Source organism: Phacochoerus africanus, chromosome 8 (genome assembly GCF_016906955.1).
Source record: "Phacochoerus africanus isolate WHEZ1 chromosome 8, ROS_Pafr_v1, whole genome shotgun sequence".
Classification (NCBI taxonomy): Eukaryota; Metazoa; Chordata; class Mammalia; order Artiodactyla; family Suidae; genus Phacochoerus; species Phacochoerus africanus.
Window position 1 is genome coordinate 128,866,232 of NC_062551.1, and position 16,478 is coordinate 128,882,709.

Genomic DNA, 16,478 nt, shown 5'->3' on the forward strand with positions numbered 1-16,478 from the left:
AGTCCCCATCATGGCTCAGTGGTTAACGAATCCGACTAGGAACCATGAGGTTGCAGGTTCGATCCCTGGCCTCGCTCAGTGGGTTAAGGATCTGGTGTTGGCCGTGAGCTGTGGTGTAGGTTGCATACACGGCTCGGATCCCGTGTTGCTGTGGCTCTGGTGTAGGCCGGCAGCTACAGCTCCAATTCAACCCCTAGCCTAGGAACCACCATATGCCATGAGAGCAGCCCTAGAAAAGGCAAAATACAAAATTAGAAAAAAAAAGAAAAAAAAAATGTACAAAACCTTCAGAGCCTGAGAGAATATCTTAATGGAGTACTACTGTACAGTGTAATGAGGTAAAGAAGTACCAAGAGAAAAGGAATTAAAGATTAGCTTCAGTAATTTGCAACTTTTGCTTTAAGTCTCTAGTAAACCATTTTGATTTAAAATATTTTATCCTTCTTAAAAGGCTTAAGGAAATGTTAAGACATTCTAGAAACATCACTCCCAATATTTATTTTCAGGAAACAGAAGTAAAATGTAAATATTAGTCTGATAGGAAACCAGTGGGGTACACAGTATCTACCAAGCACTGTGTTTCTTTATATTCCATGAAAGTATAAAGAGAATGTTAGTTTGAATCTTGATTCTGATTTAAATTATTCATAATTACCTAAAAATAAGAGAACTGAATTTGAGGAAACTTAAATTGAACTTAAAAACTTGGCAAAATGGCTTTTATTTGTATTTGCTACATAAATAGTGGCAACACATGACACTTGTCTAGACATGAAAGACTTATGAAATCAGTAAATGCCGTTCTCAATGAAAAGGGTCTTTTTTTTTTCATAAATTCAAGATAGGCCTGTTCAGCACAGTACAATACAATTCCCTCAGTACTTTATAAATGGAATTTTCTTCTACTGGTATCCATTTCCCGAGGCTGAAATTAGGAAAGAAAAAAAAGTAAACAATCTATGGGTAGCATGCTAAAAAAACACATCTTGGTTTATTTCTGAGACTAAACATTTAAGCATTTAGGTTTAATATAAAAAGTATTGGAAATTACTGTTCCAGTATGTGTGTATAAGAGCTTTCATTTATGACTGTAAATGATCTCTAAATTTCTACAGAACTCCTGTAGTAATAGTTTTCAAGCATGCACCAGAAGTATTAGAATACAGGCTCATAAACAGACTGCCAGCCCACTCTAAGTTACTGATTCAGTAGGTCTGTGGTTCAACAGTCTGTCTTCCTAACAGGCTCTTAGGTCACACTGCTGGTCTCACTTTGTGAACCACTGATCTATAGGATACTTCAGATAAACCAGTGTTAATCTCTAGACCAAAACACCATATCAGAGACTGGTTCTTTCTAGCTCATGGGAAGAAATTTAGAAGTATAATTTAAGGTATAAACACCCAAAGCTTAAAATACATGGTTTTATTCTCATCTCATACTTTAGAAACTGTCTAAATGGCTTTTCAGAGAGTAAACACATACCTTATGGACCCATTCATATTCTCCATACTTAGAATCAAAGGTTCCTTTCTGAAGAGATCTTAATTTTAAGGTAAAACGTGGACCAAGTTCCTGAATTCCCACCTTCTTTTCACTCTTGAATATGTATCTTCAAAGATAAATATAAGAGTTAAGAAAATTCGTCTGAATGAGCCCAACTGTTACTTCTCTAATATAACAGGGTTTAAAAGATAATTTATTTTCTCATCTACAGTTCTCAGAATACAACAGAAAACAAGTTTATGTAGAAAATGCACTTCATGGAGTACCCATCGGGGCTCAGTGGTTAACGAATCCAACCAGGAACCATGAAGTTGCGGTTAAGGATCCGCTCAGCGGGTTTAAGGATCAGGCGTTGCCATGAGCTGTGGTGTAGATTGCAGATGCGGCTTGGATCCCGAGTTGCTGTGGCGTAGGCCAGCGGCTGCAGCTCCAATTAGACCCCTAGCCTGGGAACCTCCATATGCCGTGGGAGCGGCCCTAGAAAAGGCAAAGGAAGACAAAAAAAAGACAAAAAAAAAAAAGAAAATGCACTTCATGATTGAAGTCAAAGTCCAAGGAGTTAAAGCATTTTCCTCACCTGTGAAATCTGAAGAAGATATAATCCCGCTGATTGTGGAATGTGGCAACCTGCCTTCCAATAAATTGAGGATTATGGGGAAAGAGAGATGCAAACATACGTCCAATAGAATGACCTAGCCGTGTTGTAAAATTGTTCAAAATTATTTCAGGTGTGTGTTCTGTGGGGTCCTTGCCTCGTCTCTAGAAAAAAAATGAAAAATCACAGTAACAAACTGGCAAAACTATATCTCACTGCAATTTCAAGTTCTGGAATTTACATGACAAGTTGAAAAATTTTAGTAACAAACTACACAGACTGCTCATCAAATCCATGAGAGGTATCTAAAATTATTTAACATGCTGGAGTTCCAGTCATGGCTCAGCGGTTAATGAACCTGACTAGCATCCATGAGGATGCAGGTTTGATCCCTGGCCTGGCTCAGTAAAATAAGGATCCGGTGTTGCTGTGGCTGTGGTGTAGGCCGGCAGATACAACTCCAATTCAACCCCTAGTCTTGGGAACCTCTGTATGCCATGGGTGTGGCCCTAAAAAGTCAAAAGACAAAAAATAAAATATTTTAACATGCAGTGAATGCACCAAAAAGAAATTTCTACCAAAAAGTGACATGTTTCATAGAAATGAAGGCTACTGCCTGTCTGCCATTATAATCTCTCAAGAAAACAGTCAGTAGATAAAACTACTGCTTTAGATACTGACTCAGAGACTTTGAAAAACTTACGGTTTCCAAATGAGGTTGTGGGGGGTGAGGGATGCACTGAGGGTCTGGGATGGAAATGATATAAAATTTGGTTGTGCTGATGGTTGTACAACTATAAATGTAATAAAATTCATTGAGTAATAAAAAAATTATAAAAAACCCATAAAGTCACGTTTGAATACACACACACAAAACTACTGCTTTAACAAAAGAGCAAGTACCATTATTAAAATCAGGGGAGTTCCTGTTGTGGCAGAGTGGAAATGAATCCAACTAGTATCAATGAGGATGCGGTTGGATCCCTGGCCTTGCTCAGTGGGTTAAGGATCCGGCATTGCCATGAGCTGTGGCATAGTTCACAGACATGGCTCGGACTCAATGTTACTGTGGCTGTGGTGTAGGCCGGCAGCTGCAGCTCCAATTCAACCCTTGCCTGGGAGCTTCCATATGCTGCGAGTGCAGCCCTGCAGAGCAAAAATAAATAAATAAATAAATAAATAAATAAATAAATAAGATCTCTAGGTTATAGCATTTACTACTAATCATATACTGTGAGGAAACCAATGCCAGTCGAATTTCGCAAAAAACTTACCTTAATTTCTTTACGCAGACGAACACTGCTCATTTTAAAATGTGCAGTTGGGCCATTTGGCAAATGACTCAGAATTAATCCATCTGTTCACAAAGCTAAGAACACACTGAATTCTGTAATCTAAAACTTTAATTGTCTAAACAACTAGTCCTCTGTATGCCCAGAGGCCCCTAAAATCTTTAACTAGGAGAATAAGTGGGTGCATGTATTCCCATGGCTTAAGAGATTTTCTTACTGTATCCAAAACTCAAAAAGACACACAGGTCAACTTAAAAATAGAATGAACCTACAGTCCTACTTCCTACAGTATGATTAAAAAGCTCATCAGCCTCAACAAGGTATGTTTAGCATTCAACTGAAGTAGGCCAAAGAGCTAAAATCCATTACTTTAATTCTCTAACAGGAATAAGAAAGGATGAATTTCTAGCATAACTGTAGCACTGCCAATAGAATATAGGTTTACCTCCATGTTCAGAGGCTATATAACCCTTAAAAGGCACACTTTCCTACATTTGTATATATATTTCAAACATTTGTAAGGTGAGGATATGGTGTCAATTTTGAGTATCATTCCACAGACCAAAGACTCAAACTCTCTTCCGGAAATCAAGGTTACTAGTGTTCTCAAAAGACAAGTTCTTAATTCTTAAGATTTCTCTACCACAATTTAAGGTCAACCAATTAATTAACCACTTACTGATTCCAGCACAAACGGAGAACTAGGTTAGACGCCCTATACTACAAATGACGTATGAGACACTTACCTACAATTAGTAGGGCTGGCAGCCCAAGGGCTTTAAAAGTCTGGCATGAAGTGAGACTATATGATATACCTCAGGCCTTCCATGAGTACAACTTGACTCCTTCAAATACTGAACCTTAAAAGGAGGTCAGAATTTGACTATTTCAAATCTATCTGCACACGATACGAGTTTTACAAAACAGATTTGTGATTTTTTTATACAGGCATCAACATTCTCCCATTCATCCAAATTAGAAACTGTGGTGGTTAGCTTCAACTACCTCCTCTTCCACCAAATCCTTATCTACTGCCTTTACCTTCCTAAGTTCCTCACTTCCACAGCCTCCTCTTTACCTTGTTAGTGTCTTAATTGAGGTCCTGGAGATTTTCCACCCAGATAACAGTACCCTGCTTGGTCTGGCCTCTCTCTCACCATTTCAAGCACATCTAATATAGACTAAATCAGTTGGATTTAGGCCTTGGTTCTATAAGTGCTAAGCTGTGGGACTCAGATGTATCATGACTGTATCTGTACCACAGTTTCTCATGTGCTAAGTGAAAAACTAGATGCTTTGAGAGTGTTGACAGCTGTAGCTAATTTCAAACTACTCTCACCGTAGATTCATCTATAGATTAAAGACATCAGCACTCATACTATGGTTCCAAACTATCTTTCAGACCTGTGGTCTCCCCATATTGTTTCCTAATCCATAGGCACTGATACCATCTCTTACACACTATACACATCAATCCCATCTTTTTTGTTTTTTGCTCTTGCCATTTGAAATATCTGCAATATTTTACTCGTCCATTAAGGCCCAATTCAAATGCCACTACTTTTTATGTAAGTCAAAATTAAATTCTACATATTCTCAGCTGTTACTTACTATAGCACTGCACTTATTTGAGTTGTAGTCGTATAAATGCCTTTCTAACTAATCCATTAACTCTAAGAAGACAGATCTATTTCTGATCAATACTAGTTCCTACCACACAACAGGTTATCAGTAAATGTTTGAACTTTTTCCTCCCCTTCCAAGAGTCACCCAAGGTTCAACCTCATGAGGTACAGCCCAAAGTATTTCTATATCATTAGCACAATGACAAAAATCATAAAAATCCCAAGGGGGTTAAGAGAGGTATATCATTTCTTTCAACCTAAATCAAGGCTTGAATCCTTTCTAGCACATTCCCACTAAATTTTGGTTTGTGTCAAAAGAAACTACAAAACCCAAACATATCAATTCCTCAGTACCTGTGTACTTATGTTATTGCCAATCTCTAACACAAACCATGCAAAATAGGAGCCATTATCCCAATCTCAGGAAAGAGGAAAAGTCCAAGGAGGGTCAGGTAGATTCGCCCAAGTTTCAAAGCTAGGTGGCAGATTCAATTGGGGTGTGATTACCCCTGAGCCCAAGCCCTTGACTGGAGACTTGAATTTAGAAACATACACAGGCATTTTGTCACAAGTGACTGGCTTGAAAGTGGCTTTTAGTACTCAAAGGCCAGGAATGCAAAACATCGTACAAGGTGCACAAAGACTTAGCTGACCTCAAATTTCCATTAAGAAATAATAAATAGAGGCTATAGTCTCTCTAGAAAAAGCCTCCAAGCTTCCTACCACACCACCTTTAGTAAAATGCCTACTACAGGCCAGGCACTATGCCTTAGAAACATAATCCATTTAGTGTGGGAACCCTAAAGATAGGTATTATTGCCTGCATTTAAAATACGAGGAACATGGACTTTTCTGGTGGCTCAGTGGGTTAAGGATACAGAGCTGTCATTGCCATTGGTAAAGGTTTGATCCCTGCCCCAGGAACTTCAGCATGCTGGGGGGCAACAAAAAAAAAAAGGGGGGGGGGGGACTGCATGACTAACAAAAATGGCAAGTAATGAACTCCGTATTTGATATCACATCTGCCTGACCCAAAGCCAGGAGGCTACTGTAAGGATAACTGACCAAGTTCTTTTCTGGAAGAGTCAAAAATTTATACCCCTATATATTTCCACCACATGGCACATAGTAGCCCTTCCTGTATCTTTAGACAGCTCTCATATCCCTAGCTTCTAATCTCCAGGCTGGATATCTTCAATTCTTTCAACTCTTCTCCAAGTATCATCATTAGGAGTCATGATTTGGTTCTGGGGAGCCCATGCTAAGTCTTTAGGAATCAGCACTATTTCTATTAGGTGCTTACAAATTATTCTCCCTTTAATTATTCTATTTGTTTTGTTTTGTTTTGTTTCGATTATAGCAAAGATTAACCAGTAAGTCCTCTTTCCCCCTACTTTTTCCATTTACCTGTCTCATATCTCCCTCAAAGGGTAGCATGGCCTCATCTGAGCAGATATTCTTTGCCTTATAATCTCTTTACCCAGGTGGACTTCCAATCCCTCTTACCAACATCCTTGTTAGTCTAAAGATCACTTCATGTTAACAGAGAAGACAAAAACAAATCAAGAGGTCTCAGAGTTCCTGCTGTGGTGCAGTGGGTTAAGGATCCAATGTTGCTGCAGCCACAGGTGCAGCCACAGCTGTGGCTAGGATTCTATCCCTGGCCCCAGAACTTCCATACGTCATGGGTATAAGCCATTAAAAAAAAAGTATTGTCTTGGCAGCAAGAATGTACATGCCCATTTTTAATAAAACCGTAATATTATGTTTTAATAATTTTGACCCATTTAATTGGTCATCCTTAAAGTTACTGAGTTCATAGCCACCATGCAATAAGTAAGTAAAACAATAGCAATGACAAAAATCTAGACATCCTTTATATGATGTTATCTCAATCAGGAAGAAACACTTAAGGTTTAGGTGTCACGTTCACCTCAGACCTGAGACTCAAAGAAAAAGGACAGATTATTCTTGGTATCTCAGCTCAAATACCTACTTCAAAAATGCAATCCTGTGATACTGCCTTGGACAACATAAAGTCTAGCCACAGCAAACTATCTGCAGATCCCCAACTGGGTCAGCACCTTCACGCCTCTTATCTTTCCAAATGGTCTTCTTTCTGCGGTGGGTAGAAAGGTCATCCTCTGCCTTACTCACCTCCCATATCCACCCAGACTTGGCTTAAGCATCTTTGTCAGGTACTTCCTCCCTGATATCCCCAGGGCAGATTTTTACCAGTTAACACCATATCCTATAATTCTCTCTTTAATTGTACTACCCACACTATACTTTTGCTTGTTTACATGTCTATTTTCTACTAGATTATGAATTCCCTAAAGCTGTCTCTTCTTTCTTGTTTACATGTCTATTTTCTACTAGATTATGAATTCTCTGAAGCTGTCTCTCTTTATCTCTCCACCTTTTACTAAAGATTAAAATAAAGTCTTGCTTAATGAATATTTGCTGAATGACAAGGAAAATTTGCCCCCAGAATCTTAAACAGAGATACATAATTCTGTGGCTTAAAAAATTATGTTCTGAAAGCTACAGGGAAGATGACCTTACCCTTTTTAAAATATTTTAAAAAGGAGATGAAGGTGAGACAAGAAAACTTCCTTAAAGAAACAAAGGATACTTGGTATTTTACGATCTTCATTAATCACAATCAGGTCTGTGAAATCTCTTGAGGTGCACTGTGGAATAATTTTTTTCAGAGCCAGTCCTCTTCTGTAATAAACATGTGAGTTTGGTATAACTGTGGAGAGCTGTTCACAGAGTCGTACTGTTCTCTATAAAACAAGATAAAAATCCTCAAAAGTGAGAAAGAATAAAAATCTATGTGGCGTATCTTTATAAAGAAAGGCATAATGATTATTATAAGATAGTGTTATTAATAGGGAGCAAGGCCAGGGGAAGAATAAGATCTGAACAAAGTTTCATCCTTCATCAAAAGCTGATCAACCTTAAGCAATGGTTCTCAATTAGGGACAATTTTGTCATCAAGGGATGTTTGGCATTGTCTGGGACATTTTTGATGGTTATGACTGATGGTGTGGTGGGGGCTGGCTGTTACTGCTATCTAGTAGATACAGGCCAGAAATGCTGCTAAACATTCTATAATGAACAGGACAATTTGCACAATAAAAAAATTACCCAGCACAAAATGTTAACAGTGCTAAGGTTAACACTTAGGAAAGCCTATCCTGAAGAACCATGCTTAGTGAATCTAACTCACATCACCAGGTCATTTTATTTAGTGTATTTATAGGCAATTATCCAAGGCAATTACTAATAATTCAACTTCTGAATAGAGTTATTGTAAATAATCTAAGTATGGTAAGAAAATTAAGAATTCAAGAGCTATACTAATTGATGTGTTTACCCCATGAGGTCTATCTGATGTAGTGATGAGAATCTTGGGACAAGTCTGTCTGTTGAAGTAAGAAGCAAATTCATCCGTAGCTTCATCATAAGCAACCTGAAAACAGAAAGATAATTTTACATCAGACAAATACTCTACTGGGCCAGCATTGTAAAGGGAGTTCCAATAGGATTCTACGACACTGATGACCTAGGTGACTGGGGATTAGAGAGCACCCAGGTAGAACCCTGGCATGTTAACATGAAGAGGTTGGATAATACCCTATTTGCAGAATACTAGTATAAAACTGGAATAAACTATCAAAAACAATTTCAAGACACAAACTAAGGTGTGTTTATTCTTGAAAAAATGGATACATCTGTGGGCAAGAACATCAGGAATCTTGTCTAGAATAATTCCATTTCCCCCACCAACCTGTTTGGTGAAAACAGTAACTTTCAAGTCTTTGCTAAAAGGTCATCTCAATGAAGCCTAACCCTAATTACTATGTGAAAACCTCAACCCTAACCAACAGAAAAATGGGCAAGAGACACGAACAAACAACTGATTAAAAAGAAAGAAAACATGAAAAGATGTCCAACCTCATTTATAATGAGAGAAAAGCAAATTAAAACTATGAGATAGAATTTCTCACCTATCAGACTGGAAAAAATTATTTGTAATTGGAAAATATGGAGAGTTTAAAGAGTAACATATATTTACATAACCTTGAAGTATTTCCCTCCTAAAAATACTTTTTAAATTCAAAGGGGGTAATAGTAGCTATAGTGGAGAAACCTGATAGATACCACTTTAATCAAGTAATGAAAGTTAATGTAACCAGTAATGGGAAAATCATCAACATGTGACTCCTGATAAGAGCATGCAAAAGTAAAGGGACTTAGGTCTGCCATTTAAGCATTTCAGAGAAAATATAAATGAAAAAGAAGTGTAATTCAATTTAACATTTAGGAAATCTAGGTGAAGTGTATATATGAACTCCTAATTAAGCCTGAAACTATATAAAAATAAATAAAATGAAGGCACACACACCAGTCTCTTATGCACACTGCTGCATATATAAAAATTGTAAACTCTTTCTACACGAAGGCGCCCTGAATCTCCTTTACCTTACTTTTTAACTTTAATAACCTATCATGTGCTAACATATGGTAATTTATTTTATTATGTTTTATTTTGCTTCCTAGAATGTAAGCTCTGGGTGGGCAGAAACTTTGTGTGTATATATGTGAGTGTTTTGTGCACTGTCAAATCCTATGTCCCTAAAATAGATCTCCAGACATAGCAGGCAATCAAGAACCATTTGCTGAAAGACTAACTGAATGAGTATACCAAGAAACATGTGAAAGAATGTTGATACAGCATTGTTTGAAAGCAAAACACAAACAAGTTTCCTGTACACAAATCAAAAAAGTATATACATATAGAAAGTTTTAAAACCTTGATTCTCAGATGTACAGTTGCAAAACATTTAAAGGGAAATGCGAAAAGTAGATTATCTTGAAACCAAGTTTTATGAGGATAAAAAAACAACATCAAATGTTATAGCTAGATACCAAAACGTCTAACAAATACTACAGAAATTTATATTAAAAATCTACAGTATAAAGAATGCTTTTCAAATGATATTAAAAAAACACTGGAACTATTGCACAGAGATTAAATAACAAATTTTTTTGTTTGTTTGTTTTTTAGGGCTGCACCTGTGGCATATGGAGGTTCCCAGGCTAGGGGTCAAATCAGAGCTACACCTGCCAGCCTACACCACAGCCACAGCAACTTGGGATCCAAGACGTGTCCACGACCTACACCACAGTTCACGGCAATGGTGAATCCTTAACCCACAGAGCGAGGCTAGGGATCAAACTCGCATCCTCCTGGTTCCTAGGAGGGTTCGTTAACCACTGAATCATGAAGGGAACTCCAAAAAACACATTTATCTAAGCATAAAATACAATACCTTTCTGGAAAATAAATAATTACTGCCTTTTTCTACATCATTGGCGTATTATTATTTATCACAGGTTATTTCATAATATGTCAACATTATACCTGCAGTCTATTCTACAACTTCACCAACTGGTACTTTAAATAAATTAAACAACAATATACGCCTAGAAAATTTATCAGTGTGGTCATCCAAATTCATTTAAGATTTCTAACAGTACCTCTTCATCATTAGGGTCTACTATGGTTTCATCATACACTCGCTGGTTGTCAATGGTCTTGGGTACAGGCTTTGGTGGAGCCTAGATAAAAGAAGAAAAGGTTAAGATTTAGAAGCATTTTACATTAATAATTTTGCACCATGGTTGGGGAAGAATAACAAGAATCTGTAAAAAATCCAAAAACTCAATCTGTTCCTTGTTTTGACCTACTGCTGTATCAACCGTAATAACAGTATTGAATAAAGAGGCTTTTTAACTCTCTGAACAGACACACACATACTGGAAGAAATGCTGACACTGAATAAAATGGCTTAAAATCAGGCAGAAGCAGAAGAGAGAAGAAACTGGGGTCAAAATAATTATTCATGAAGAAAGAAAAATATCAAACATAATGGAAAAAATTACATAGGTACATATATATGCAGCTTTGTTCCAGTATTTTCAAAAAGCTACTCAGAAATATGTAACAAAGGCTATAAATCTAATCCTCTCTGCTGAATTAATAACTCTTAGTTTGGGGGATAAGGAATAAAAGGGGGCAGCAAATTGTACAAAGAAATATGAATTGTCACTATGGTTAATGGAAATGAACAGTAAATAGGGCAAATGTCCAACAATAATGGAATACTGTTGGAATTAGCAATCGCGCTCACTCGGCTTAGACCAAAAAATTATATAAATGAAATGTTTAAGAGCGGGAACACAGAACTCTAAGCATGCACTGACTAAAACCAATTCAAAATATATGTACACTAGAAGAGAAGAAGAAATATGAGCTGATAAACTACTTAGAATTTTAGTTCTTATTATTCTATGAAACTAATATTAAGTTTTGTTTTGTTTTTTGGCCGTGCCCACAGCATGAGGAAGTTCTGGGGCCAGGGATTGAACCTGCACTGCACCACAGCAGTGACAACACCAGATCCTTAACCCACTGTGCCATAAGAGAGCTCCAAGTTTTAAGAAATTTTTTTTTCTTTTTTCATAGAAAATTTTATTTCACAGTAAAAAAATTTAACTTTAATTGTGGTTAAGCTTCATTATACTTTAAGCATACAGGTTTGCTTACTACTGAAGAAGACTAATGTATTCTACTGTTTTTCATTGAATATATAAGCTTTCAGCTTCCCTGTCATATTTCTTATTGCCTCTAACAGTTTAGGATGAATCTAACCTTCAAAATGTCTGTTTTTTTCTGCAGAGATTCCAACTCAGGTTGCAAAATCCTCAGAAAGGTACAAAGATAGATAGATGATAGATAAATAGACAGACAGACAGACAGACTAGGGTCACTCCCTCTTTTCTTCTTCTATGTTTCTATATTTCTCCCTATTTTAGTTTTTGTAGTATTTCTCTTCAGCCATGAAACTTTCTTCAAGAGTTTATTTTCTCTTTCACTCAACTGTAGTAATCTTATTCTAAAATCTAAATTGAGCTGAAAATTCTGCTGCAGATCTAAGCAAATGATCCTACTTTACTTTAGAACATAGGAGTTATTGTCAAACCTAAACAACCAGACTTTTTTTGTCTTCAACTTCTCCAGACTATAATAAACTGTCTTCATGAGGTAATAATCAGAGGATCTTACTTACTATATTCTAACTAAAAATTAGTTTTAAAAAAGAAAAGCAACAGACATGGAGACCAGACCTGTGGTTGCCAAGAAGGAGGGGAAGGGAGTGGGATGGACTGGGAGTTTGGATTTAGTAGGTATAAACTATTGCATTTAGAATGGATAAACAATAAGGAAGGTCCTGCTATACAGCACAGAGGACTATACCCAACACTTGCGACAGAATATGATGGGAGATAATATGAGAATTAAGTCATTTTTAAAAGGAGGCAATTCTAGGAAGTCATCTTTCAATCCCCAAAACAAGAATGGTGATATTTTCAAATGGCGATCAGCATAATAACTTCTTATAACCGACTGATTTATTGAGAGTTAAAAAGAAACTGGAGTTCCTGCCATGGCGCAGTGGTTAACGAATCTGACTAGGAACCATGAGGTTGTGGGTTCGATCCCTGGCCTTGCTCAGTGGGTCGAGGATCTGGCATTGCCGTGAGCTGACCGCAATTGTAGGTTGCAGACTTGGCTCAGACCCTGCGTTGCTGTGGCTCTGGCATAGGCTGGTGGCTACGGCTCCGATTAGACCCCTAGCCTGGGAATCTCCATATCCCACGAGAGCGGCCCTAGAAAACACAAAAAGACCAAAAAAAAAAAAAAAGAAAGAAAGAAAGAAACTAACATTGCTTGGTAGGATTTCCTAGGTCAATTTTTTGTGACTTAACCTAACACTATTAAAGAGAATTCATGAAAAAGCAGAATGTTTAGTTTGAAAAGTGAAACTAAAATAAAAACAACTTAGCTATGCAATAATGCAGAAGTATTTGGTAGTTCTTTTTTAAAATCTTCAATAGAAAAATTTCACTTTTTGTTGATACCACAAAAATCGCCAGATTCTTTCCTGATACATTATCTGTGCTCTCTTCTTTGCCACAGTCCACCCAGGTACCTCATCTTCCTCCCACTTCCCATTCTCACTCTTCATAAATTTGTATCTTGTGTCAGCTCTCATTCTTACACATCCCACCTCTACCAACAGGGCAGAGCCTGCCCTGCCTTTCCCCAGCCCTGCATAACAAGAACCCTTTGCTTCAAGTCAGAAGAGCTCCAGTTACTAGCCCAAGCTGGGAATCTTCCTCATTCCCTGTCAGGGAGATGTGTCTCTGCCTCTCAAATACATAAAGTTAAATAAACTAAGCAAGTTGAGGTATACACCCCCTTTATGTTAAATTTTGAAAACATACAAAATACCACCATTATGTTTACTGTTTAGGGACACAAACAAACATAGTAAAGATAATAAAGATGTGCATGGGGACAATAAAGAGCAATTTCATGAATGGTTATCTTTGGAGGGGAAAGCAATCAGAAAAAGAGGCACACAAGGAACTCTGAACACTACTTACTAATGCACAATTTCTTGAGAGATATCTAGTGGTCTAGTAGCTAGGACTTGGTCCTTTCACTGCAGCAGCAGTAGAGGGGGGATGGATGCGGTATTATTTTTATATCATTTTATACATCTGAAATATTTCATAATAATTTTTTTTTTGTCTTTTCTAGGGCCGCACCCACAGCATATGGAGGTTCCCAGGCTAGGGGTTCTAATCAGAGCTACCTACAGCTGCCCAGCCTACGCCACAGCCACAGCCATGCCAGATCCAAGCAGCCTCTATGACCTGCACCACAGCTCACAGCAATGCCAGACCCACTGAGCAAGGCCAGGGATCCAACCTGCAACCTCATGGTTCCTAGTCGGGTTCGTTAACCACGACAGGAACTCCTTATTATAAATTTTAAAAGAAAGTGAATCAACGTAAATATCAGGAAGCATTCCTTAATTTGAGATAAAAAGCAGAGGACTAAAAATTTTATTTACCTTATCGCCAAGAGCCTCTCTCTCTTTTTTAAGTTTTTTCTTAGCTGCCAACTTTTCCTAAAGGATAAAAAAAAAAGAACAATATTGAGAAACCACCACTTATATCACAAACCCATACTGAAACTACAAATTACTAATGCTATGAATACATAAACTAAGCAGTCTTAGTAATGCATTAAAATAAACATCCTGACTTAAGATTTTCATACTTAAGTTATTATAAACCAAATGAGCTGGCCACTCAGAAAGATTTCTTTAACAAAGATCTTAACTCCTTCAAAATAATCTAAATTGACAAGTCCGAATATTTAAAATTTCACTGGTTTTATTTTTTACTACAAAGCCCCAAATTAAGTCAAAGTGCAAAATGATTGTCACTTTAAACAAGTTAACAGGTTTTTGTTGTTTTGTTTTGCATTCCTAACAAGTTGCATCCTAAAGAAAACCATGGCTATGCTGGTTGCTTCCCTTGAAAAGTAATTTAAAAAAACGGTAATGATAGAGGAGTTTTCAATTGGTCATTGGCAATAAAATCACACTAGATATTCAAATATTTTATAATCAAGATGTGCTTTTAAAATTATTAAAAATGTGTAATCGTACTTATGGCGATTCCTGAACAGACTGCTTGACATATAACAGAAGACATATTTTTTTCTTTCCCCAGCACCTGCTGACTCTCAATACATCAGATCTCGGATTAGAGATTATAGTTCTAAGAAGTCTACTAGGACACCCTTCTGCCATACTTGCACACCAGAATGGGTTAGATGCTCCTGTGTACTGCAAGAGCACTCTGTCACGTATGACAAATGAGACAGTCCAGGACCTCAGAGTCTAGCCACAGTAGGCAGACAAGCAAAAAGAATACTAAGTGTGAACTTTCACAATACGCAAGAATAAGCAACTTGCCTTCAACTGTAAAGTGACCACAAATGAGCACTGTGACTTTAGGCGTTTTTCGCCTATTTGTTTACCTCCTAGAATGGTATGAAGACAACGCTGTAAAGAATACAACTACTAAAAACATTTGACAGTACCAATTTCTGTTGAGTTGCTGCAGCTATCAGAGAAGGATCATTTTGAACATCTGTATTGTCTGTACTGCAGATTCTAAAAATTAACCAAAATTAGGTGGACGGGCTAAGAGTAGATGAATTTTGCCTTCTAGGTCTAACGGGGGCCTGGCTGGGCGATGGGGGTGGAGGTTCAATACTAGGAGAGCAAGACTTTCGGCTTTCGTTCTTATCAAGGACCCTAGAACAGAGCTGGTAAGAAAAGGAATTCTTGACGTTCAGGCAAAAAGCTACGTCTAGAGAAAGTGTTCCCAAAGCAGGTCGAAGGGACCAGGACACAAAACCTTCCCCCTTTCCCTTTCGGAATTAAACGCGGCCCTGAACGCCGGCAGCGGCGACCACGCATGTGCACCCCACCCCAACCCGCGCGCGAGGGACACGACGCATGCGCCCTGGCACCGCCACCAACCTCTTACCTTCCGCTGCTGCTGTTTCCACCGCGTGAACATTAAGTGCCTCCGCTGTTTGTTCTTAATCTCCGAAATGCTGAAGCCTGGGGGAAAGGCAGCCGCGGTCGTGGGTTGCACCCCACTTTCCGTCGTCCCATCCTCAGAGACTGCAGCCTCCTGAGGTTCTAAAGTGGCGGCTTTGCGTTTCAGGCCTTTCTTTCCACCGCCGCCGTTCTTATCCCCGGCCTTCGCCATGGTGTTTTTGCTCCTTGCGGTTTGTACGGAAACGGAAGTCTCTTCCTCTCGGATCACTTCCTTAAGCTTTTACTTCCGGGGTCGGAAAGTTCTTAAAGGAAAATGTATACTGTTTGTGTGCTCCTTAGCTCTTTAAAAATTTAGGCATGAGGAGAGTTTAGGGGACGTGCCCAGCCGTGTGAACAGTGCATCGTTGAGTTGGTGGAATCCATAATTGAGCGTTTTCCATGCGCCGAGCCTTTAAAACATAAGAAAACAATCATTGTCATTACAGCCTAGAGAGACTAAAATGAGCTCACAAATTGTGTGATAAGCTATTAAGTAATGCACGGTATGGAAAAAATAGAACAGGATGAAAGACGCGAGGATAGAGGGGCAGATTGCTGCTTTTAAATAGGATTCTCAGAGTAGGCTTCATTGAAAAATTTACATTGAAATTTGAAGGAGATAGTGGGGTAAACTATGCAGTTATCTTGGGGAACAGCTATTAATATGAGATAAGCTGGTTTTGCAGGAGAAAAGCTGCCCAAGCAGAGGAAACAGCTGCAACTCCTGGTCCATAGCAAGCCTGGCTTGTTAAGAAAACACTCTGTAGCCAGAAGTCAAGTGAGAAAAGAGGAGAGTAAGGGCGGGCAGGGGTGAATTGTGGGGGGGGGGGGAAGGGGGGCATTAGGTGTGACAAATTGTGTAAGGTTTTGTAAGGAGTTTGGCTTTTATGGAGATGAACATTTCTTAGAGGATTTT

The 16,478-nt window shown here is 38.2% G+C and overlaps 1 protein-coding gene across 1 annotated transcript; it reads right to left on the reverse strand.

Annotated features, from left to right (window-relative positions):
- Nucleotides 1-691: 691 nt before the first annotated feature.
- On the reverse strand, nt 692-15,796 carry RPF1 (ribosome production factor 1 homolog). Its single transcript, XM_047794218.1, has 9 exons — nt 15,507-15,796; nt 14,015-14,071; nt 10,569-10,649; nt 8,401-8,496; nt 7,654-7,807; nt 3,376-3,458; nt 2,084-2,265; nt 1,486-1,612; nt 692-925 (listed from the first exon to the last, which is right to left on the reverse strand). The coding sequence occupies exons 1-9, from the start codon at nt 15,732-15,734 to the stop codon at nt 884-886; spliced, it is 1,050 nt and encodes a 349-aa protein (XP_047650174.1). The 5' UTR covers nt 15,735-15,796; the 3' UTR covers nt 692-883.
- Between the last annotated feature and the right edge of the window lie 682 nt (nt 15,797-16,478).